Source organism: Mchenga conophoros, linkage group LG13, assembly GCF_057382185.1.
Source record: "Mchenga conophoros isolate Kocher_MC1m ecotype Shallow Benthic linkage group LG13, M_conophoros_male_GT1.1, whole genome shotgun sequence".
Classification (NCBI taxonomy): Eukaryota; Metazoa; Chordata; class Actinopteri; order Cichliformes; family Cichlidae; genus Mchenga; species Mchenga conophoros.
In genome coordinates this window covers 33,119,691-33,144,758 of record NC_140538.1, presented here as the reverse complement: position 1 = coordinate 33,144,758, position 25,068 = coordinate 33,119,691, and the positions used below count along the sequence as shown (strand labels likewise).

The 25,068-nt window shown below is 47.2% G+C and overlaps 1 protein-coding gene across 2 annotated transcripts; it reads right to left on the bottom strand.

Annotated features, from left to right (window-relative positions):
* qkib (QKI, KH domain containing, RNA binding b) lies at nt 1-19,536 on the bottom strand. 2 transcript variants are annotated; one of them, XM_085243059.1, is made up of 6 exons: nt 19,271-19,536; nt 14,278-14,414; nt 13,966-14,082; nt 11,160-11,303; nt 4,171-4,258; nt 1-3,957 (listed from the first exon to the last, which is right to left on the bottom strand). In XM_085243059.1, exons 1-6 carry the CDS (start codon nt 19,398-19,400, stop codon nt 3,551-3,553), a joined length of 1,023 nt encoding a protein of 340 aa, XP_085099185.1. In that variant the 5' UTR covers nt 19,401-19,536; the 3' UTR covers nt 1-3,550. The 2 variants fall into 2 exon arrangements, with proteins under 2 accessions (XP_085099185.1, XP_085099186.1); XM_085243060.1 differs by lacking the exon at nt 19,271-19,536 and adding an exon at nt 14,840-16,439.
* Between the last annotated feature and the right edge of the window lie 5,532 nt (nt 19,537-25,068).

Below are 25,068 nucleotides of genomic sequence, written 5' to 3'. Positions count from 1 at the left end.
TTTTTTACTCTGTAAAACTTTTATTTCTTTTTTAAAATGAATCATTTCTGTTTAGAACAAACATGAAAGTCATGAAGCAATGCTACATTTTCCTAACAGCAGGTTTGCTAGTGGTGCTGAAACACGTGAGCATCCATAGAAACATGCACCTAAACAGGAGGCCCTGTCTTCATCATAAATTCAAAAAGCTGCTACAGATTTTTACTTCTATTGCATCTCTTTGCAAAGTTTCACATTTCATAAACACTTCTGCTCTTTACATCTCACATATATATTTGTATACTTTTACACATAAAAGCTACTCTCTCTTTGCGATAAAACTAAAATAATAGAAATAAAAAGACAGTAAGACACGAAAGTGTCTGAAATGGTCAGATGCATTCATCAAGTCGAACATTTTTCTCTTCAAATCTTCTCTGAGGTTTGAACATCTGCTGTACTGACACAGGAGGAGGAGGAGGAGGTCTGTTCCAGAGATCAGACAGATACAGATTAAAATCTCATTAGGAACATCTGTCCCTCACCTGACCACCACCATCACTGCCAGACACCAGCAAACACTCTGGTTTACTGGTTACACCTGAATGCAACCCGCTGCAGACCAATGCTAACTCTCAAAGTTTGGAATCGCTCACAAACGTCCTCATGTTTAACTTAAACAGATCAGAAAGGTCAATTTTTTCTGAATGAAAGGAAAGGTATATGTTCATTTAACACCACGCTGCAACCTGTACATACTACCTGAACCACTTTAGGGCCAATTTCCTCCTTCAACATCTCAACGAACAACCAAGACTGAGTGGTTGAGCAATAAAGGACTCTTTAGATGATCTGGTGTTGGCCAGCTGGAGCTGGCGAATATCTGAACCGACCGCGTTTACATCCAGTCTGAAAAATAATTCCGACATGAAACACGCATTAATGTCAGAGGTGTAAAATCACTGTCGGCTCAAGCACTTCCTGAAGGTCTCCTGGACCTCCACAGTCCTCCGTGTTAAATCTTCTAGGAAGAGGAAGTTTGTGTTCTGATCTGATCTTTGTATAAATGAGAACAAAATGAAACCACATTTTCTTGATCCAGAGAAGGGTGGACTCCCGTCCCTCACTCTGAAGACGCTTGCCGAGCTGTTCCTGTCGGTGTTTGCGATGAAGAGAAGCAAGGCGAGAGGCCATCACAGCCTGATGTGTGAAGTCTACAACATCTCTCGGCGTTGAGTTTTACCGCGAACCGTTTTCACCAGGGAGACACCGTGATGAGAAAGGTCTCGTGATCACCTCGTGGTACTGCATGTGGACGATCCTTTAAGTTCGGTTCTTTCAGGTAAAAGTCTTTCTGTACGTCTCCTTTCACCCTGCAGATCATCTCTTTAACCAAAGTCCGAGTTTTAAAGGAAAACGTGACATCCTGTGAGAGATCCTCGAGTGCGAATAAAAGTTCACATCTGAGTGTTCGGACCATGAACTCGGTTAATGTGGCGGTCGGGTTTACGCCAGGTTTCTGTGCAATTTCATCGGATTTGTTTCATTAGTTGTGTCAGCGTTACCTATTGATTACTTTCCAACTACAGATTACAGTTTGATTGTTTTAGTACCAAACCCCCGGCAGACAACAGGTTTCTGATCTTTACAAGTTCACAGAGTAAAATCATGTTTCTGATTTCTGACAGGAAGTGACCTCACAGTGAAGCTGGGACTCTGATTAGCTGATTTAATTTAGTGGCCTGATTGGTCAACAGCTGCTAATATTTTAGCAATGTTTTACCATGTAGACTTTTGTTATTTCAAGAAATATAATACAACTTAAAAAAATCATTATTTATTTTTGATCTTTTGCCCTTTTTTGGAGAGAGAAAATCAGAAATGTTCACATTTATGTCTTGAGAAACAACAGCGTAGACTTTAGCTCTACACTGACCGTCAGCAAAAACACCTGGTTGGCGTGTTTTAATCACATAGTGATCCCAGAATACTTGATAAACCTGTCAGTAACCACCAGGGCTTTGGTCACATCACCAATCATCTCTGAGGTCAAAGTTCAGCATTAAATCCGTCATGAGCAAAGTCATTGATGTTTCAGACGTAGATCTGCACAGAGGTAAGTTTTGTTAGCAAACGTCATAGCAAGAACTTTAATTGAAAGCTTCCTGTTTACTGTCTCCTCTAGAGTCACACCTAACTTAGCTATAGGACTGTTAGCTCTGTCATCTATCCACGCTGTAACATGTTTAAAGTAACATATGAAATGGAAGAAAACGTAAAATAAACCCACAGACATCTGTAGCTTTACAGGCCTTACCCTAGCTTAACTTAAAGTCTGACCTGAACTGAAACCCAGATCAAAGTTGGTTTGTTAAAAAATTCACTCAAAGACAGTCCATTATTTTTCATTAACCTCAGAGGATCCGTAAAGTCTTCAAAAGCACGGAGCTGTCTGTTCTGCCTAAAGGTGAACAGCTGTGCCACTGTCACACATCAGGACTGCGTTTCCCAGAAGCCACCTGTTTTCTTACTGGTTTCTTGCTGGGCTGGTTTTCTCGGATCACGTTTAACTCTGTGTTCATTGACATAAAGCGTCCACAGCCTGAAGCAGGGGGCGCTGTAAGCAGTTTTGTTTAATTATAGACTGAGTCCAAATAAAACACGACTCCACGCTTGTTCTGGCTGTGTGATGAGTTATTCCTGAAATTTTAATTTAAAAAATCTAAACTTTGATCGGCCACAGCTGTGTCTGTGTTTGGTTAAAGCACGGTTTTATCAATCATTTCATTTTTAAAGCTCTGACCCTTCCTTTCAGGTGTGTTTGCATTATGGCTGTAACAAACATAGCTTCAGATCAAAGTGAATCTGTGGCGTGGGAAAGGTAGGCGTGCAGCCAGAAGGGCGGGGCTAGGCAGAAGTTTAGCCCCATCAGCCCTTGGAGGACAGGGACAGACCTGTCCATCGTGACAGAACAGGTACGTCATGACATCATCGTTGGTCAGTGATGAAAACAATAAGAAACTTGCATTAAGGCACACACTGGGAGACAATTTCACTCCAGATGAGATCTGAGAGGCTTTCAGGACGAGACTGAACTGAGACATCATCACAAAGGTGACACCCCTTTGAGTGCCTCACTTTGATTGGTCACTGTGGCTCATAAAGGCCAAAGTAATATTTCATGCTTGGATGTGTAAATTTAGCTCTTCCTCTCACAATACCAAAGTCCTCATTATTCTGATATTTAAACCTTTCTAATACTTTTCTCTGAAATTTTATTTCCTGAAGATTACAAATTTTCAAATCACTTGAATCAACTTTTACTTCCTCTCCAAAAATCGGCGTGTTTGCATCGACCTGAAAGCGTCTGCAAGTGGAGGCGTGTTTTCAGTTCACAGGCGTGTTTTCAATGCAGGAAGCTGTGGTCACATGACATCAGTGCTAGAAGTCAGTTCAAACATTTTCAGCCAATCAAACGGCAGATAATGATGGAGCAATGACGACCTCATCCGTCCAGCAGGAGGCACAAGGCCGTGTGTGTGTTTGTTTGATCGTTTGTTTGTTTTGTCTCTCAGGAAGCATGTCGGAGGACCAGTGTAGGGGCAGGGCTCCACTGGCCATGAGTGTGGTGGTGAGGGGTGGGAGAGCATTCACAGGAACAGGGGGGGGCGGGCTTACCCAACATCCCCCCAGAGTCCAGCGGGTACTCCAAGATGGACGCTGGTGCCGCCAGAGTGTACGGGTAATCGTATGGCGTCGTGTAGATCAGGCCAGACTCAGGCCCCACCCCTGCCATCAGTGCCGGTGTTCCATTGGGCAACACTGTCTGGATCTGCCGAATCAGAGGCATGAGAGTGGGGCCTGTGGGGGCGGGTGTACGCAGGGCAGTGGGCGGTGCCAGTACGGGGGCGGGGCCTGAGAGGACACGAGAAGCCTGTTGCGAGACGCTAGATGCTGCGAAAGAAAAGGCGAGGGATGCTGGGTATGGGTAACAGGAAAGGGGAGGGTTTATAAAAAGGGGAGGAGTTTTAGTATGCTTGCTGTAAAAAGACAAAATGAAAATCTGAATCAAACGGTGTGAATGGCATCTAAAACACTGCATGCTTCATGTTTTTCATTTTAACCAATACATTTGGCACAAATGATTCATGTTTAAAATGACTGTGTATGATTGGCCAGTCTGTCTCTTACAGGTTTTGATGCTGGCGTCTCTGTACGTCCCGTTCAGGATGGCCAACTCCATCAGCTGCATCTTCTTCAGACTGTCCTCGCCCTCTGCCTGAAACACAGACACGACTTTCAGACATGCGTGTGCTGTGAGAACATGCAGAACCGACACACACAGCAGCTTAAGTTCACACAGAATTTCATTCAGCCTGAAAGTATCAGATGTATTAAAAAGTATGAAAAACTGTAAAATACATTTAAAAAGAATCTGAAATCAGCCACTACAGAAAGATTCATGTTGTATAAAACAATCTGTAAAATATCCAAACATCAGTAAATGATCACAAAAGATCGTACGGTTACTGTGTAACCTGAGTTCTCTCCTATACTCACTCTACACCTACGACTGCACGGCCACTAACAACTCCAACATCATTGTGAAGTTTGTGGACGACACTACAGTGGTGGGTCGTATCACCAATGGTGATGAGACGGCTTACAGGGAGGAGGTCAGCGCCCTGACCCACTGGTGTCAAGACAACCATCTCACCCTCAACGTCGCAAAGACAAAGGAGTTGATAGTGGACTTCTGGAGGTGCAGAGAAGTACACACCCCCATCACCATCAACGGCGCTGCTGTGGAGAGAGTGAGCAGCTTCCGGTTCCTTGGAGTACATCTGGCCGAGGATCTTACGTGGTCAGTACACACAAACAAAACAGTGAAGAAGGCGCAGCAGCGCCTCTTCTTTCTCAGGAGACTGAAAAGATTCGGCATGAGCCCCCGCATCCTCAGGCCCTTCTATCACTGTGCCATTGAGAGCATCCTCACTGGATGCATCACCACCTGGTATGGCAACAGCACCGCCTACAACTGCAAAGCTCTCCAGCGAGTAGTGCGGTGCTCTGAACGGATAATTGGAGGTGAGCTTCCCTCCCTCCAAGACATCTATAGGAAGCGGTGCCTGAGGAAAGCGGGGAGGATCATCAAGGATTCCAGTCACCCCAGCCATAGCCTGGTAGCCTAGCCTGCTGAAGTGGAGGGCTGAGCAAGGCGATGACCCGAAGGTCCACCCCCAGCACCGTCACCACGTGCTGTCCGCAGACAGATGAACCTCAAGAGTAAACTCGAACAAGACACTCGAGGTCAGTCATAAAGTCCCAGCTCACTGAGCGGGTCCGTGCTGGCCGTGTAAGCCCATGACACAAAGGCAATGCACCAGATAGGGAGTCAGCAGGCTGGAGAGCTTTCACTCACAGGCCGTGTCAGACACAGTGAGGTCTGACAAGCATGTAAACCCGCGGCACATGGTTAGCAGGCCAGAAAGCACAGGCAGTCAGCTACAATGAGCCTGTGTGCACGCTCTCCACATGATCTCCAGCTGGAGCCTGGGGTGCACAGGGCCTGAACCCGGAATCCTAGGAGCACAGTGAGGAGAGGAAGCGTCGCTCACCGAGCAACTGAGTGGGGACCCTACTGGACACACAACCCAGCAAGAAGTGGGCAATGCCAGACAGGGAGCCAGTGCTGCTGGAGCGTAAGCCGGTGAACCGTGGGCAATGTGCCAGGGGAACACAGCCCGCAGCGTCAGCACGGCCGCTGAAAGCAGAGGGCTGAAGTAGGGACGTGACCCAAAGGGTCTGTCCCCAAGCCGCAACACCACCCTGCGCCGTCAGCAGACTGGTGAGGGGGCTGGCGGTCCAGCCAGCCGAAGCCCAAGTGGGGAACACAACCCGAAGGTCCACCCCAGGGCCGGGCGTCTGCTAAGTGCTGTTGCAGCAGGGGCGAACTCGCTACTTGTGCACAGTCGGCCCTACAGGCTGGAGAACACTTACTCACTTACTGACTGGCTCTGACTCACTGCAGTCAGAGCTGAGAAGCCACTCCGCTCGACAATGACAGGAGCCCCGCTGGTTGTGTGAACGGCGCACTGCGGGTAACACACCAGACAGAAAACTGGCTACACTAGGCTGGAGAATTCTCACTCACCGCAGCGAGGTCCAACTGGCGTGTAAGCCAGCGAATACGGGCAATACTCCAGGAGAGCACAGCCTACCAAGCCACTTGAGCACGGCAGCTGGCTATCGCCATGACAGAAACCCGCGATATGCAGACGACGCTCCAGATGGGAAGCAAGAGTGGGCCCGACAAGACACCTGCGGACAGTAGGGAAGTGTCAGCTCACTGAGCGGGCACCTGATGGCCGTGTGACCTGTGACACAGGGGCAACGCACTAGACCGAGCCAGCGCCGCAGGCTGGAGAATTGTCAACTGCCGGCCCATGCCTGCAGCGGAGCTGGCCACTATGCCCAACTCAAAGGATGTCAGGAAGAAGGAGGGTGGTTGGAGGACAGCTGAACCTAGGCTCCGAGTCCTCCCCGCCTCACCTGAACACGGCCATCTCCACATCCCTGCATAGGCCCCTCAGCACAGCGAGGTGGCCACAGGGTAGACAGGCAGTCCCATCAGGTACAGTGGGGCAAAAAAGTATTTAGTCAGCCACCGATTGTGCAAGTTCCCCCACTTAAAATGATGACAGAGGTCAGTAATTTGCACCAGAGGTACACTTCAACTGTGAGAGACAGAATGTGAAAAAAAAATCCATGAATTCACATGGTAGGATTTGTAAAGAATTTATTCGTAAATCAGGGTGGAAAATAAGTATTTGGTCACCTCAAACAAGGAAAATCTCTGGCTCTCACAGACCTGTAACGTCTTCTGTAAGAAGCTTTTCTGTCCCCCACTCGTTACCTGTATGAATGGCACCTGTTTGAACTCATCATCTGTATAAAAGACACCTGTCCACAGCCTCAAACAGTCAGACTCCAAACTCCGCCATGGCCAAGACCAAAGAGCTTTCGAAGGACACCAGGAAAAGTATTGTAGACCTGCACCAGACTGGGAAGAGTGAATCTACAATAGGCAAGCAGCTTGGTGTGAAAAAATCAACTGTGGGAGCAATCATCAGAAAATGGAAGACATACAAGACCACTGATAATCTCCCTCGATCTGGGGCTCCACGCAAGATCTCATCCCGTGGGGTCAAAATGATCATGAGAACGGTGAGCAAAGATCCCAGAACCACACGGGGGGACCTGGTGAATGACCTGCAGAGAGCTGGGACCAAAGTAACAAAGGTCACCATCAGTAACACACTACAACGGCAGGGAATCAAATCCCGCAGTGCCAGACGTGTTCCGCTGCTGAAGCCAGTGCATGTCCAGGCCCGTCTGAAGTTTGCCAGAGAGCACATGGATGATACAGCAGAGGATTGGGAGAATGTCATGTGGTCAGATGAAACCAAAGTAGAACTTTTTGGTATAAACTCAACTCGTCGTGTTTGGAGGAAGAAGAATACTGAGTTGCATCCCAAGAACACCATACCTACTGTGAAGCATGGGGGTGGAAACATCATGCTATGGGGCTGTTTTTCTGCCAAGGGGACAGGACGACTGATCCGTGTTAAGGACAGAATGAATGGGGCCATGTATCGTGAGATTTTGAGCCAAAACCTCCTTCCATCAATGAGAACTTTGAAGATGAAACGAGGCTGGGTCTTCCAACATGACAATGATCCAAAACACACCGCCCGGGCAACAAAGGAGTGGCTCCGTAAGAAGCATTTGAAAGTCCTGGAGTGGCCTAGCCAGTCTCCAGACCTCAACCCCATAGAAAATCTGTGGCGGGAGTTGAAAGTCCGTGTTGCTCGGCGACAGCCCCAAAACATCACTGCTCTCGAGAAGATCTGCATGGAGGAATGGGCCAAAATACCAGCTACTGTGTGTGCAAACCTGGTAAAGACCTATAGTAAACGTTTGACCTCTGTTATTGCCAACAAAGGTTATGTTACAAAGTATTGAGTTGTATTTTTGTTATTGACCAAATACTTATTTTCCACCCTGATTTACGAATAAATTCTTTACAAATCCTACCATGTGGATTCATGGATTTTTTTTCACATTCTGTCTCTCACAGTTGAAGTGTACCTCTGGTGCAAATTACTGACCTCTGTCATCATTTTAAGTGGGGGAACTTGCACAATCGGTGGCTGACTAAATACTTTTTTGCCCCACTGTAACCCTGGTCGTCTGACCAGAGTCAAGCGTCATAAACATCATCCTCCTGAGAATCAACCTCCACCGGCACAGGCCTCACAGAGGCGGGGCAATGGGAGGCAACGCTGCAGCCATCATCTCCATTTTAGCCCAAGAGGCACAAGATTGGGGAGGGCTCTCCATGTCCCCAGCCTGCCTGCAGCTGACGTGTCAAGCTCCATCCCTGTAGAGGGAGCGACGAAATGGCCGCCAGCAGGGCATCAGTTACCCTCACGCCCCTGTTAGGGCATGCTGCCCTGCCCAGGGAGGGCCCGAAGGGGCGTCCAAAGAGACCAGGGACAGGGCTATTGGGGGAGGGGCCAAAGGCAAACTACTCCCACCATGCATAGCAGCAACCATCTGCGGGCAGGGGACCACAAATGCTGGGATGCAGCACACTCACTGCCTGCAACCAGACCAATCAGGCAGCAGCGGCACATGAGATAGGAGGCGCTGTGGCTGTATGACATCATCAACCTTGAGGTTTGCTCTACTAGATGGGACCTCAGGAAAGGCTAGTTCCCACACCCGTCATGCTCTAATTAAGAGCTGAAGGGACCCATTTTGCCCGACACTGTGCCTGGGGACCAGCAGGGGGCAGCCCAGGGACAGGTGGGTGACAGGTGACAGGTGAAAGCGTATGCTTGGAAATCTGACATCCTTCCCACTGTAGCCGAGCAACGAGCCGAGTCTTGCTGGCTGCACCCAAGCTATGGGCAACGGCAGACAGGCTAACAGACCGGAGAATGCTCACTCGCCAGCTGTAGCACAGCGAAGTCCCAGTGCCGTGAAGCCTGCAAGGCGGGCAAGATGCCGAGGGAACACGGGCAAGATGCCACACACACAGACGGCAGCTCGATCGGCAAAGGAACCGGGCCACAGGAGACCAACTAGGGGAAACCGGGGCCGAGGGAAAGATAAAGGGGAACCAAGCTAAGGGGAACCACGGCTGAGGGAAACCAGCTAAGGGAGACCAAGCTAAGGGAAAGGGCAGGGGAGAGGCTAGCACCCAGGGAGGCTGCCGAAAGAGGCTCCTGACGGATGCACACACACACAGCACTCTCGAAGAAAAGTCACTCACACACACGACACAAGTGGAGATCAAACAATCACGTCAAACAGTCATGTCATGTCTGCACAGCTGTTTTATACGTGAGCTGTGGGGCGTGGCCGGGCAAGCTGGAGTGTCTTAAAGAATTATCAACGCTCCACGACCAAGGGGGTTCATACCCCGTATATATGGAATATATAACGGTGTGGAGAGATAGTCTCGATATGCTAGAGACCATTCAAGTCCCAGAAATAAACTTTTGTCAAATTAAGATGACTTGAACTCATGATGGTTACAGTATCCTATGAGCACGCTCAGTAACCAGCCTGCTTAGGGCTGTGCAGACCACATGGGGCGCTGCTGTCCACCACACAACGGCGATTATTTCTACCAATTCCTGAGAGGAAACACAACACAACATCAAACACACACGACACACCTGCCACGAGCTCGTTAGACAATCAGCTCGTCAGTTAACATCTTTCATTTTCTTCAGTCCAACTACAAACTGACTTCTAAACCACTTTGTGTCTCTGCAACATGAAAGTAACTTCAATGCCTCCCTCCAACTTCCTGTTAGAAAACACGCACACACACACACACACACACACACACACACAAAGAGAATCATCAGGTGCCCAGACTCACTTCCTAGTTTTTTTTCTTCCTGCCTCTGCACAAATCAAGGAAGTGAGAGTGGAGGAAGTGAAGATCAGCAGAATAACTGCACTTCCTGTCTCTCTCTCTCACACACACACACACGCAAACACACACACACACACACACACTCCTAAATCTAGAAGTGATTCTAACATGAACATGAAGGTTAAAGCCCAAGGGCTGAAACCCCAAAGTGAGGTTGATGTCAGCGACCCGAGTCCGTTTACCTGCCGAATCACCATGGTGACTGATGCTGAGCATCACCAGGTGAGGCTCAGAGTTTCCTCTGATTCTTTAATGCAGCATGTTTTCAGAGTGAGAGATTCTCTGTGTGCAGCATGTTCCTGAAAGCAATGAATGAAGAAGCTCCAGCAGATCAGACTGAAAGTGCACGTGTTCATGGGGCGATCGTGGCTCAAGAGTTGGGAGTTCGCCTTGTAATCAGAAGGTTGCTGGTTCGAGCCCCGGCTTGGACAGTCGCAGTTGTTGTGTCCTTGGGCAAGACGCTTCACCCGTTGCCTACTGGTGGTGGCCAGAGGGCCCGGTGGCGCCAGTGTCCAGCAGCCTCACCTCTGTCAGTGCGCCCCAGGGTGGCTGTGGCTGCAATGTAGCTGCCATCACCAGTGTGTGAATGTGTGTGTGAATGGGTGGATGACTGGATGTGTAAAGCGCTATGGGGTCCTTAGGGACTAGTAAAGCGCTATACAAATACAGGCCATTTACCTTTCATGTGATCAAGTGTTCATGTGATCATGAAACATGAACGCCTTTTCAACCAATCACATTCGTTCCCTCTGATCTGATCTCACGTGCCCTTCATCAGGCTGTGGGACAGGAAGCTGTCATGTTTCACAGCTGTGATGTGAAGCTGTCACCTAGGAAACAAACAGCAGCGCTGAGCGCGCTCAGAGCAACATCCTTCCTGCCATTCAAACCTTTATTCTTCTCTGTCACAAATCAGCAGATTAACCAGTTTCTGCTGCTCCACCTCTGAGGGGTTCACCTCTTTACAGGTTTCATCATCATCATAGACCTTTAATGTCTCTGGTCAGAGCACCTGGCGCTAATAGAGATCCCGGCTTAACAGAAAAAGTTGATAAATAGCAAGTTTTAGAGTTCATCAAGCCAGCGAACTTGAAGAAAGCCTGGATATGTAGAACTTCCTTTGTCCTCACAAAAACACACACAGGTCAGAGGTCAGGGGACTCACAGCAGGCACGAGCAGCTTGGTGACTTCATCTACAGCTCGTTTGAGTTTGATGTCGGCTCGGTTCTGGGCGTCTTCCACCATGATGAGGACATGAAGGTCCTCGTTCAGGTGCTCCCAGTTTGGCTTCCCTCTGTTCTGGTCTTCCTGCAGGTGGAGACATGAGTGAAGACAGAGACAAGTAGTAAATATTCACATGCTGTCTGGTGTTCACAATTGACTGACTTTGGTGAAATGCATCCAGGGAGTTACAGTTTGTTTTTACATTCACTGTCTGTAGTCCTCAGAAGAGGGGCCTCAAAGCTAAAGGCTCTGTGTCCCATTCTACTTTTAAATACTCTAGGAACTATAAGTAAGCCACCAGATCACAACAACAGTCACCTCAAGGTAATTTATATTATAAGGTTAAAAAAAACTGAGATTAACTGAAGGCTTTACAGGGAGTTTTTAGGACTTCCTGATAATAATGAATGACAGTCGTCCAGCCTGGAAGTAATAAATGCATGAACTAGTTTTTCAGCATCACTCTGAGACAGGATATTTCTAACTTTAGAGATGTTGCACAAATGGAAGAAAGCAGTCTCACATATTTGTTTAATATTTGCATTGAAGGACATGTCCTGGTCAAAGTTTAACTAATTGGTTACACTTTTTAACTAATTGGTGTGTGTTATATGGCTTCATGGACAGATAGAGCTGGGTGTCATCTGCATAGCAGTGTAAATGTATGCTCTGTCTTCTAATGATGCTGCCTAAGGGAAGCATGTATAATGTAAACAGAATTGGTCCTAGCACTGAACCCTGTGGAACTCCATAATTAACCTCAGTGTGTGAAGTAGATTCTCCATTTATACGAACAAATTGAGTCTGTTAGATAGATATGACACAAACCACTGCAGCACAGTACCTGTAATACCTACAGCATGCTATATATTGCGATCTTCTGCTGGCGTTCAGCCTGTTAGCGTGTTAGCAGGAAGTCTGCTGAGTTAGCAGAGGATCGGCAGATGATTGGACGATCGTTTTCTTGCACAGATGAGTGGTCTTAACAAAAACTGTATGAGTTTCAGCACGACATCAGTGCAAAACCAACACCCCCCTCATTCATTGTCCTCCCTCTCCTCTAGCTCCATCTGGCTTGTGTTGAACTGTTGCTACGCCTGTCTCATGTACCTCTGTTAGCGTAGCAGGTGGCTAACCTTGTCAGCGTCACACACGCAGAAACACAAACACGCATGTTTTTTCAGCAGTTTGACCTGAAATGTTTGAAATAGTTTCTTCACTGTGAATCATTCAGAGAGTCTTAATCCTGAGGAGACCGTGTGACTCGGCTGCTTCTGCAGACTCAGAGCTTTCACAGGAAGCAGCTCGTCAGCTCTTATTTTAGAGTCTCAGCTCTTCCTGAAAGTTGGCAGACAAACTTTCTGACACACGGGTGCATGAAGCAACATCCTGTTCGGAGTTGTATTTAAAATCTCAAGCTAAAGACAAATTCATGTCACAAGTCTTTCTTCAGTCTGACAGGACCTAACCCTAACCCAAAATGTCCTGTCCTTTCTGCCAAAGCAGAATGAAACTTTATAAAGTTCAGAATGCAAGCTGGGATTTTGGCTTCAGTTTGAAGTTCAAGCAACAGAAGAGTTTAAGAGCTTTTTTGGAAGGATGTGTGACTTTATTTTTATAGTTTTCAAACTGAACTCTAATCAGTGAAAGTCTCAGTTTTAGGGACAGACCATCCATCTGAGACAGCGACAGATTTTCGGGCTTCGTTGGAGCCACAGATACTTCCTGTTTCGGACATGAACTATTTCTCCAATCAGGCCCATCCCACATTAGTCTGCACCTGCATGAAGAAAGACCCTGCTCAAACTGGTTTGGTCCACTGAGCTCAGGCTGGATCCTGCATGTTCTTCTGCAGGTATCTGTTTCGGGTTGAGTGGACGTTCGCTGTGATAGGATAGAAGTTCAAGTAAAAGGAAAGACGCAGCTCAGCGTTCGTTGATGCACTCAGAACCTGCAGATTCACAACAATAAGCGGTCACTTCACTGAGCGACCTAATTCTACTGACACGTTCTATTCTGACTGATCTCCTCTGTGCACACATCAAACCGAATGTTACAAAGTCCTTCAGAAAATGCACAATAAAACACAAGCAGAATGCAGAGTTAACCCTAACATCTGGAATAAAATTCATAAGAACACACTCTCTGTGATAAGGAAATGTGTCATACCTCAGCAGCCGTGCACGTTCTCACTCTTCTAGCTTCTCAAACAAAGAGAAGGCTCTTCGTTCGTTTTAAATGTTGAAACACATCTGAGTGATGCTCAGGCTCACGTGTTCTGTCTCTGGATCAGCCCTGCATATCTACACCAGATGTGTATTTTCATATGTGTTGTTCTTTAAATGAAAATCTGCTGACTGACCTCTGACTATGTTTCAGTGTCAGGCATTTTCACTTTTTACGTCACTGCTTTGATTAAACCAAGAAAATCAAATATTTGAAATATAAGAAGAAAAATTTCATCTTATGCCTTCTGTGTGCGTGCGTATGAGCGTGTATTCATATCTTTGTGGGTAGCAATAATTGGAAGTTTACTACACTTATGGGGACCAAAATCCTGGTCCCCACAAGTCTGAAGGCATGTTTGAGACTAAATGTGTTTTTAGTGTCAGGGTGATAGCTAGGGCTTAGGCTCAAGGTTAGGCATTCATTTTTCATGGTTAGGGGCTAAGGAACGCATTGTGTTAATTACATGTCCCCACAAGATATGAATACCTGACATGCTGTGTGTGCATGTGCACGTTACCTTCTTCTTGTCTCTCATAGAGCCTCTTCCTCTCACCATGATCTTACATCCAGTTTCAGCCTCCAGCTGCTTCGCTGTCAGACCGCGAGGGCCCAGAATCCTCCCCACAAAGTTAAACTGACATACACACACAGGTCAGCCTGTTACCATGACAACCTAAGCACTAATCAGCCAATCCTCTTTCAGAAATAGCCATAAATAGTTAGAATGAATCTACTGAGTCGTAAAACTTTGAAACAGAGCAACACTGATGGAAACACAGGAAATGAATTATTATTGGTGCATCACGATGATCCACACACACAGACATACGTCGGGATGCTCCTTCACGGGGACGTAGAGTTTCTCCTGCAGCTGCACCGTTGGGCCGACAGCATCCGGCAGCTCGCTGCTCTTCTCCGATCCGTTCAGCGTGTCCGTGTACATGTCCTTCCTCACGCGGCTGATCTCTGAAACACACACACACGCAGGAAGTGGAAAACTGTTCTGCGGTCTGGCCAATCAGAAGCTGATTCTGTTTGGAGTTCGTGGCAGAGGTGAGTGGGACGCACAGGCCATCAGCACTAAAACACCTGCAGCAGGTAAAGAGGAGCTGATGGAGCTCGGAGGGAAACAAAAAGCTGGAATCAAACTTAACTGAAAACCGATGTTTCAGCGCGCCGTCTTCAGACTTGTCCTTTATGTTCAGGTTTTCAGCGCTGGAGGCACTGTTTCTCTGCGTTTTGTTTTGCTGCTCACCTTTTCTTTGTGTTTGGAGTAAATCTGATCAGACATTCAGGTTTTATATTTGTAACTGATTTAAAGGTCGTGTTCATATTTTTCCAAACATCACCGTGCGAACCCCTGAAACCTGAGGTGACGATGATGTTCTCACCTGATTCCATGATCTGTCATTCCCGTGTCCTCTTTAGCTTCTTGTATCTGCAGGTGAGATGGATGTGATGGATGATGAAGGTGGAACTGATGATCTGTGTGACTGCTGCTCTCCTCGTGGAGTTTGAACCTTGAAGCAGCCAGACGATAACCTGACCTGCAAACATCGGTCAGCTTTCCCTTCATGTTGAGCCTGATCAGTGAACAGCTGAGTGTAATAATGTTCATGTTTCACAGATCAAGCTCAACTGAAGAGAACACTTTAACCTGTGTGGTTTCTTAGTCTTCTAGGTCCTGCAACTCCTTAAGTTCTTAAGTTTAAGGCATTTGGAGGTTCTTGCAAATGTTTCACTGGACAGAACGATGTGGTGTCTCGGGTCTTTGTCCTCTGGTAGGCTTGTCCTCTCGGGGGTCATCCTCACAGTTGCTGACCCACCCTGTAATCATGTGAGTTATGGGTCAAGCTGTGAGTTGGTGTCGAACCACCTGAGAGGAGGTCTGAAGACTGTGTTACAGGCGGCTGATTGCTGATGGGTCCCCCCTCTGTGGAGACCACCATCCACCTTTACTGCAGTTATAACGGTTGGTGTTCTCGGTCCTTTCTCCTTTACAGAGCCGCAGCTTTATCACTGTGATAACTTTGACAGATTTGGTCCTGCAAATGTTTAACACTGGGACATGTCTGGTTACAAAATAAAGCAAAAAAGCAAAACAACATGTGACAACAATCATTTGACATCACCCTGCAGACGAAGACTTAGGCCAGCAGACCTTTGGAGAGGTCTGTAGTTAGAAACCAGCTAAAAACTCTGTGTTATAGCAGCTAGCTGTGGGGTTCCTCAGGACTCCTGTGTTGCTTCTGTATTCTTTCATGTGCATGTTTTTAGCATGTTGGTTTAACATGTGGCATTGAACGTGTGTTTAAGCTGCAGCTCAGCTCTTTGTTTCTGTCTTGAAACAGCAGCAAGTAGGGACGTGAAACCAGTGCAGCTTTCACAGGAAGTTGCAGTATCCCAGGTAACTGTTTCCATGATGATCGCACATCTTATACTGACCACCACCCCGGTAAGATTTATTTCTCCCTCGCAATGCATGCTGGGAGACTTTATGAAGCTGTCTGTGTGGTGATTCAGAGCAACAAAACAGCCCTCACCATCAGCCAATCAGGAGCTAGGAGTGCGCACACACACGCACACACACACACGAACATGCAACTCTGAGTTCTGAGTTCATCCTCATGTCAGACGGCTGTTTGCAGCAGACGTCTGTGAGCAGGAAACAGGAAACAAGCAGCTGCACAGGTAGGAAACACCTGAGCATCTCCTCAGCAGGTTAGAAACACACTAACCTGCTGGTTAGCATCAGAGACTTTCCATCACATCAAGTGAGCTCCTCACAGTCTGCAGCTCCTGCAGCATCACGGCCACAATAACCAGCAACATGGGAGCAGGCAACCCGCCCTCAGGACCAGTGTTGGTCAAGTTACTTGAAAAAAGTAATCAGTAACTAATTACTGATTACTTCCCCCAAAAAGTAACCCTCTTACTTTACTGATTACTTATTTTCAAAAGTAATTAATTACTTAGTTACTTAGTTACTTTTTAAAAACATGATTTACAACCTGAAGAGGTGATAAAGTGATAGATCTTTCAGCCCAATTCTACTTTTTCTGCATAATCCATCATACAAAATGTAATCAAATGGAAAAGTATCTTTTTAAAACTTGTTTTATCAGTTTTAATCTTTTAACTTTATGCATCAAGCAAAGATTTAATTATATGCAACATTCTCTGACTGGAAGAAATTAGTTTAACATTTAAACCTATTTTCTGCACATTCCAGCACATAAAATAAAATATTTTTTGTGTTTACACTCAATCTTTCAAATAGATGCAAGTAAAACACAGCAGAAAATAAATAAAGTCAAAGACTCAGCGGTCCTGTTGCTCTATTTTCACCTGTAAAGCAGGAGTGGGGTAGGCGGAGGTTTACCGTGGTGCAGGTGTGCCGCGGTCAGTGGAAGAATCCGCGAGTTTCTCTGTGAGTTTCCCATTACGTCGTAGCTACTCGGTGCTTGTTGGAAGTTTAGGGGTTTTTTCGCTGTAAAAAGAAGTTTTCTTCCCACGCACAGCGGACACTAATGTTTTTGTCCCTTTTTATGGAATCAAACTCAAAGTAAGGTCAGTACTTCCACGCTTTAAACGCTGCACGCTCATACTCTCTCCACACTCCATATGTGATCCATTGTTGATCTGCACACAGCTGTTGTCACGGACGTCGCACTCGCTTACGTCACTGTCATGAGACAGACAAAAATCACGGTTTTAGTAACGCAGTAACGCAGCGTTCCTACGGGAAAGTGACAGTAATCTAATTATCGTTTTTGCAATAGTAATCCCTTACTTTACTCGTTACTTGAGAAAAGTAATCAGATTACAGTAACGCGTTACTGCCCATCTCTGCTCAGGACACACCTCCAAAATAAACCAACGTGCTTTCAGTCCGCCTACAACATTCACTTCAATGTCAATGCCCCGAGTCATGGCGCAGAGGAGGAGATCACCAGTCATGAAAGGTTATCGTATAAGCACCATGTCCTCACATGGTCTCTTCGTCACCCTCATTGTCGCCCTGATTCCAACGTGAACCATCACAGAGGTCTTCAAAGGATCATCTTACACTGAGGAGTCAACACAGAGACCTAACAGGCAGGAACGTCCTCTCTACAATGGTTAAAATGGGATGTTGGTCCTCACAAAGTCAGACAGACACACACACACTGGTACTAGTGGTTTTACTGTCTGAGGCTATTACAGCAGGGACGCCAGCCAGAGGGGATTCTGGGTAAATTGATTTTCTTCTCTCTCTCTGACTGACACACACACACACACACACACACACACACACACACACACACACACACACACACACACACTTCATCTGAGCTTTTGAATTAATTGATTAGACCAATTAAATGATGAATAGCTGCACTTAGTGTAATTGAGACGCACACAGAGGACAGAAATAAAGAGGAGTAAGGTTTCATACTGTGGTGTGTTCAGGTGCTGTTGGAAAAGCAGTGTTCAGACACATGCCACAATTCTCCCTAGCGTCAGGTCTAGCCGTCCAATCACAGCGCACTTTCTACATCAGTAACTCACAGGTAAACAACACACCTGACACGTTGGCCATGTTGGTCCGAGTTCACAGGACTCTACTGTAAACGAACCTAACTGTTATTAAGTGTTTATTAGGTAAATACCCCCTGTGGCCATCTAGTGAAATGCAGTCTAACCCTAGCATCTACAACCCGGCTCTAAAAAAGCTCACTTGCTGAGAAAATGTAAATGTAAGCAGAATATTGAGTCATATTTCATTATCTATAGAAATCAAGTGTTTAAACTGAGGAAATCATTTCACCGTTTTAATATAAATATCAGATATATTTGAATTGTCTCCAAAAAGCCTGGTGTTTAGCAGCCAATCAGGTGAGCGGGCAGCAGGTCAGTCTCATGACTGGGTATAAAAAGAGCTTCTTGGAGGGCGTGTGCTGTACAGACGTGTCTATATCCTGCACACCTGAGTGTCAGTGTAGTGATAGCAAAGCTCATCTGGGCATGTGTGGCTAACTTACAGATAGCCGGCCAGCCTCAGCGTGCTCGAAGTATGAACTTCATGGAAAAGCAGATCACCTGACAGAGACACAGGTGAGCTAATGTGAGACAGGTGGACGTCTGCTGCATCAGTCTGCAGATCAATCGACCCTCACTGACCATGAGCTTCTTGTATTTCAGTCCTTCTCAAACTGTGAAACTTTATTCAAACATTCACACCTGCAGAAAACATCTGTGCGCACACAAACTGAACCAGATGTTCTCATTCCTCCACCTCGATGTCCGCTGGAGCACTGCCACATAATGTCAGCAGTCACATGACCACAATAACCTCACAGCAGCCCAGAAGGCTCCAACAGCACAAACACAGCCGAGGTCCAGTTCAGGAGAAGCTAGCAGACAGCAACAAGAGCCGCCTGTGTCCCATCCACCTGTCAGTCACAGAGGCCATGCCCCTAATAATGCAATGAGGCTGTAAAGTGACTGAGTTGGATTCCTACTGATTAGTGAAAATTGTGGGTGGGGTTAAACGTGCCAGCTCACCCATTTGTTTTTTAATCTTTCTGATCAATGAAATCAATAAATGATGATCAGTTATTAAAATCCATGATCACTAAAGTATGATACGTTACTCGAGTATGCTTCAGACAGTACTTTTACTCTGAAAACACATAGCACACTTTCTGACAGTACTTACTGCAGTACATGTAGTACTGCCAGCACTTTAACTTGTAGAAGTTTTAAAAGAAAAAGTATCAGGATGGTTTCAGTAAACTTTTCCTTTGATTTAAACCCTCTCGCGCGCGTGCGGGTCTCACCTTCGTCCAGGAGCCTCTCCAGGTGCTGGAAGATTCCGCAGAAGTTCGGCAGACCGCTCATCAGCTTCTTGTCGTTCATGAGTTGCATCAGGTAATCCGGACCGGGTCTGGGCTTCTCCCTCCCCTCCATCCTCCCCACCACGACCCGCCGAACTACACGGATCCGGACCGCAGCGGACTGCACGGCATCAGCATGAATCCAGACCCGCTCCAGACACGGAGGCGCCTTGAGTCCCGCACGCTCGGCTCCGAGTCCGGGTTTAACGCTCCAGCTGCTTCGGCTTTGCCCGGCTCTCCGCCCTCCGCTCCGCGCAGAACAGCGCTGTGTGTCGGCCAGCAGCGGCTCTGAGCCTCCGCTCCGCGCACACGGGGGGGCTTCAAAATAAAACTCTAACTAACTAACTAACTAACTAACCAAATAACTAACTAACTAACTAACGTGTGTGTGGTATTTTGTTCCCAGGCGTCACCATCAATAAAGCTGCTCCGTTTGAACGTGTCCCTCTAAATAGTTTTATTGGTTTTAATGGTTTTTTTCACATGGAAATGAGTCTCGTCCGCCTCCTCCTCTTCCTCTCCCTCTTCATCACCCACCTCCTCTCCAGAGCCTGGGACTCACAGAAGAACAAAGGAGGGGAAAACAAAAACTTTTCTTCTTTGTGAGTTTGGCTGAAAATCGCTTTGGGTGATGAAGAGCAGGAGGGAAATGAAGAGGAGAAGCGTGATGAAGAGGAGCAGGTGCAGCTGCTCCTCAGAGCAGCTCATGAAGAGTTTAAGGGTTGATCCGTCACCTCCGTGAGGAGGTGTTTACTTCCTGTAATGAAGGCATCCTCACCGTCGTGCTCACCTGTACACTTACCTCAGGGGTTGGATCATAAACACATCTAAAACCTGCAGGATCCCGGCCCTCGAGGCCTGGAGTTGGACACCTGTGCTCTACTAGCTCTGAGTTAACAATTACTGAAAGTAGTTTTTTCCTTGCCTGCCCAGCCCTTTCCTGGTGTGGACCCAAAGTGCCCTTTTGTTGAGGGTTTTTTGTGTATGTGTGGCGTCCTGCCTGTGCTCCTCAACAATAATATTTAACTTTTAATCACAGTTCTGCTAAATTAAAGGATCTTTCTTGCATCTGTCACATGATGACCATTAACCAGTGATCGCTCTTGACTGCAGATACGAGTCGGGAACCAGCTCGCAAAGAGCCCCTACATGTTTTGACACTTGAGCTGTGAGGAGTTGTGAGAAACAGAAAGTAACTGGGAGACGCAGACTGAGGCAACAGAAACCAGTAAGTAGGTGAATAGCCTACACTGTAGTCTACAAAACACAGGAGTGTTAGCTTATTATGGACACGTGGGTCAGCTGTTCTGTGGAAACATGGTGTGTGTGCCTGTACATTACCTGTCCTTTATTACCTGCACACGTGTCCTGGTCATTAGCTGCTAGCTAACTGTGTAAGGCTGTCATGGATCTGCAGCTCTGTCCACCATCTCAGGGAACAAGTTTAAGAAATCTTATCGAGTGATATATCACATGAGAGGAGAGAGCTACCGCACAGATTTTCATTATTTTAATATGATGCTCTACGACGTTACAATGATACCAGAAAGTTCCTCAAAATTACACACAGCACAGATAAAATCTCAAAATTTTATAGAAGCCAAACATTTCCGCAGATTTTGCTCCAAGCATATGTGTAAATATCATAAAACTGGATAATAAAACGGAGGCTGCTCAGCCTGAGCTGAAGGCTCTGAGTCTGAACAGACAAAAAGTCACCGTTTTGGTTTTAGGACGTCTTTCAGCTGGTGGAGGTCAGTCGGGTGGACAAACAAGCCCATCTGGGGTCAGCTGACAGGGTCACGTGACCAGAGCCTGGACGACCTGTTACGAGTGGAACAATGAAAGTTTTCTCTGACGGACAAACAACAGAGTGAGAGTGTGTGAGCGCAGGCGAGGTGTGTGTGTCCACTGGTTTCATCAGGAGGTCACTCCAGTTTCTCCCCTTTACTTTGATCACATGATCAGAGCACCACATTGTCAGCTGAGCACTGACGAGTACTACAGACTACTTCAGTGTACTGAGAGGTACTACAGGGAACCACAGTGTAACAGAGATTTATGCAGTACTTGTACTGGCATTTTGTTTTCGGATGAATTTCTGGAACGACAGAAATCTGCGGACCTCTCTGCCCACTCTGATTGGTGGGAACAAACAACATCGCTGTCATGTGACCTTTAGGAGACCTTCAGACTGCGTAGGTCACACTGACCTCAGATCATAAGGTCAAAGGTCACGGTGATAGAATCACAGCCTCCTCTGTCTGCATGGGGTCTGTTCTGAGCTGGCTTGAGCTTCTTCTGCTTCTCCTTCGGTTCGATCCACACTGTGGACAAGCGCACGCACCTGTGACTCACCTGTGCACAGATGCTCTCTGTCATCAGGCTCTCTGAACGCTGACTCAGTGAAGCCCTTTCATATCCACAGCCTTCAGTCTCATCTTTAGAGGAAGGTTTAAAAGCTCAAAGACAGACATCAGCAGTCTTCTTGTGGTGTGTGTGTTTGTGTGTGTATGTGTGTCACAAAATGTACTTGATAATGAGGGTGGGAAGTTGCAATAATCCCCCCAAGGACCAGAAGCAGACAGAAATGGACCCAGGAAAATCGGACCATCCGCAGCCACCAAGAGTACCGAAGACCCGAAGCCACACATCTCTGCGATATCCACCTGCCTATCCCAGCAGGAGAAGGAGGGAGGCTCCAGATGTGGTGGCAGTCCCAGACAACCAGTGGCGAGAGCAGCCGAACTCGCCAGAGGACGGCCACCCCAGTGCGAGCCGGAATCAGGGTTCCAGGGATCCAGGCACCTATAAACCGCCCGGTACCTGGCAGGTACCTGGGAGCCCCCTCCCAACATATTTAAGATTGAATCATTAACTAATGGCAGGACTTCAGACATGAGAATGACACCAACAGAATGATCTGCCATTTGACTTTCTTACTTTTCCCTATGAAGCACCGTTGCCTGTGGGAGGGCTTCCAGGAGATTCCACAGCTGTTTCTGTGCAGGTTCATCCATCCATTCTTTTCCACTTATCAGGGTCGTGGGGCATGGGGGGGCTTACCAAAGGCTGAGAAGCAGGGTACACCTTGGATAGGTCGCCAGTCTGACGCAGGGCTAACACAGACAGCCATTCACACCTACGGATAATTCCAAATCATCGATTAAACTAACCCCACTAACTGTGTGTGTTTAAACTGTGGAAAGGCCCCGGCCACATGGTGCTTTATATTCTAAGGTAAAGCAAGCATTTGGTGACAGTGGGAAGTAAAATCTTCCTTTTAACAAGAAGAAACCTCCGGCAATACCAGGCTCAGCGAGGGGTGGGCGTGGTTACAGGAGGGAGATAATAATAATAATAATAATGGATTGGATTTATATAGCGCTTTTCAAGGCACCCAAAGCGCTTTACAATGCCACTATTCATTCACTCTCACATTCACACACTGGTGGAGGCAGCTACAGTTGTAGTTACAGCTGCCCTGGGGCAGACTGACAGAGGCGAGGCTGCCATATCGCTCCATCGTCCCCTCTGGCCAACACCAGTAGGCGGTAGGTATCTTGCCCAAGGACACAACGACCGAGACTGTCCGAGCCGGGGCTCGAACCAGCAACCTTCCGATTACAAGACGAACACACAATCGCCACGATCGCCCCTAGATAGGCGATTTAGTCATTATCATACCTGCACACAGCTGCACAGGTGCGGCTCTGCAGGAATCATTGACAGAGTCAAACTGAGTTAAAGCTCAGTCAGCAGCTGTAGTACTGCACAGAGTACTGCAGTACTGTAGTGTAGTGCTGGGTGTCATACAGTGTATGATACAGTATATAGTAGTAGTACTGGTAGCTCTTTATGTGTTGACTGTCCAGGTTCACTTTGTGAGGACGTGCAGTGAGCATTCCTGCTCCCCTGCGTGCCTACCCTCTCTGGGACTCCTCCTCCTCCTCTGATGGACGAAGGAGGTCCTGGGAAAAGGTCGTGGTTTTTGGTTCAGACTGATTACCAACCCCACAAATCACCACAGACACTTTCATTAAAGGAGCAGCTCCTCTAAGATGAGGAGGCCGAAGAGGAGTCAGGGAGACGCCACCACGTCTTCCTCTTCGTCCTGCTCCTTTCACATTTTCTCCCACAGTCGGGCCTTTTAGGAGTCCTGGATCAGCTCTGGCTGTTTGGGTTCAGTCCAGACCTCCGAGCTGTTTGAAAGGAGGCCGGAGCGCACCCCCGCTCCCCCTCCTCCTCCTCCCGTTGTCAGCAGCGTTAGACTCTCAGAGCGTCTTTCAACAGGGAAGAAAAGAAAACGGTCTTCATGAAGAAGGCCGGCTGGTTTCAGGAAGTAAGGGGGGGCACAGTGAAGGAGTCTTTGTGTCGGCTGTTTTCCGCCCAGCGACCACTGATTCATATTCAAATGGAGTTCTGAATGGACACACACAATGATGTCATTCGAAAGAAAGAGAGAACTCAGTGGGAAGAACGTCATGTGACATGTTAGTCACATGACGTTCTACAGAACAGAACCATCTGTACAGCACCTCCTCAGTGGTCCAGCTGCCTCAGCCAGCTCTGATTGGATGATCTGGGGTTTTATCAGGTGGGTGGAGCCACCAAAATTGACTGAAACCTATTGGTTGGTTTCTTGATGACCTTTGACCCTGCACAAACAGTGTTACTGAGGAACAGAAAGAAGCTTTTTAGGACGCCCGTCCTGATAAAGCCTCCCTCCTGTCCCAGCAGCAGGGAGAACACGTTCAAGGTTGAAGGTTGAAGGTTCTTTATTTGTCACATGCATAGTTATACAAGTATAACACACAGTGAAATGTAGCCTGACACGCTCCTCGACATGCGCAAAAATGGGGGGGTAGAGGAAGAACATTATATATATATAGTATATACACTGGGTGAATGTGCAGTAGTAGCAGCAAGCAGGTGAATTCTGTACATTAATATGAATAGACATCTGACTATTTTACAGGACAATATAAACATATTTAAAATTAAAGGAATTGAAATGTACATTGTGCCTTGGTTTAGTGTCTGGAAGAGTCCTGTCTCAGTCAATTATAGATGATGTGAGAGGGCGGGTGTGTGTGTTTAGGGCACGGATGGCTTGGGGATAGAAGCTCCTCTTGAGTCTCTCTGTCCTTGCCCGGAAGATGCAGAACCTTCTACCAGATTGCAGAAGTTGGAACAGTTTGTTGCCAGGATGGGACGGGTCCTTCAGTATCTGCTCTAGTCCGGCATCTCCTGGTGTAGGTGTCCTGAAGCGGGGGGAGAGCAATCCTGCAGCAGCGTTCTGCTGTACGGATCACTCTCTGGAGAGCTTTTTGGTCCTTCACACAGCTGTTCCCAAACCACGATGTCATGTTCTGTGTGAGGATGCTCTCCACAGCGCCTGTATAGAAAATCCTGAGGATCTTTGGAGAGACCCTGAACTTCCTCAGTTGTCGTAGGTGATACAGGCGCTGCCTAGCCTTTTTGGTCTGGACCTGAATGTGGGCAGCCCATGTCAGGTCTGAGGAGATGTGGACACCAAGATACTTGAAGGACTGCACCCTCTCCACTGGAGCTCCATTGATGATAATGGGCTTGTAGTCTCTGTGCTGACCCCTTCTAACGTCCACGTTAGACTTCATGCAGTAAATTGTGTCACATTTACATAACTCGTTTAAATACTCTCCTCCTGGGAGTGAAACAAACACATGTGCATAAGGCCCAAAATGTTGCTGTTCACAGCT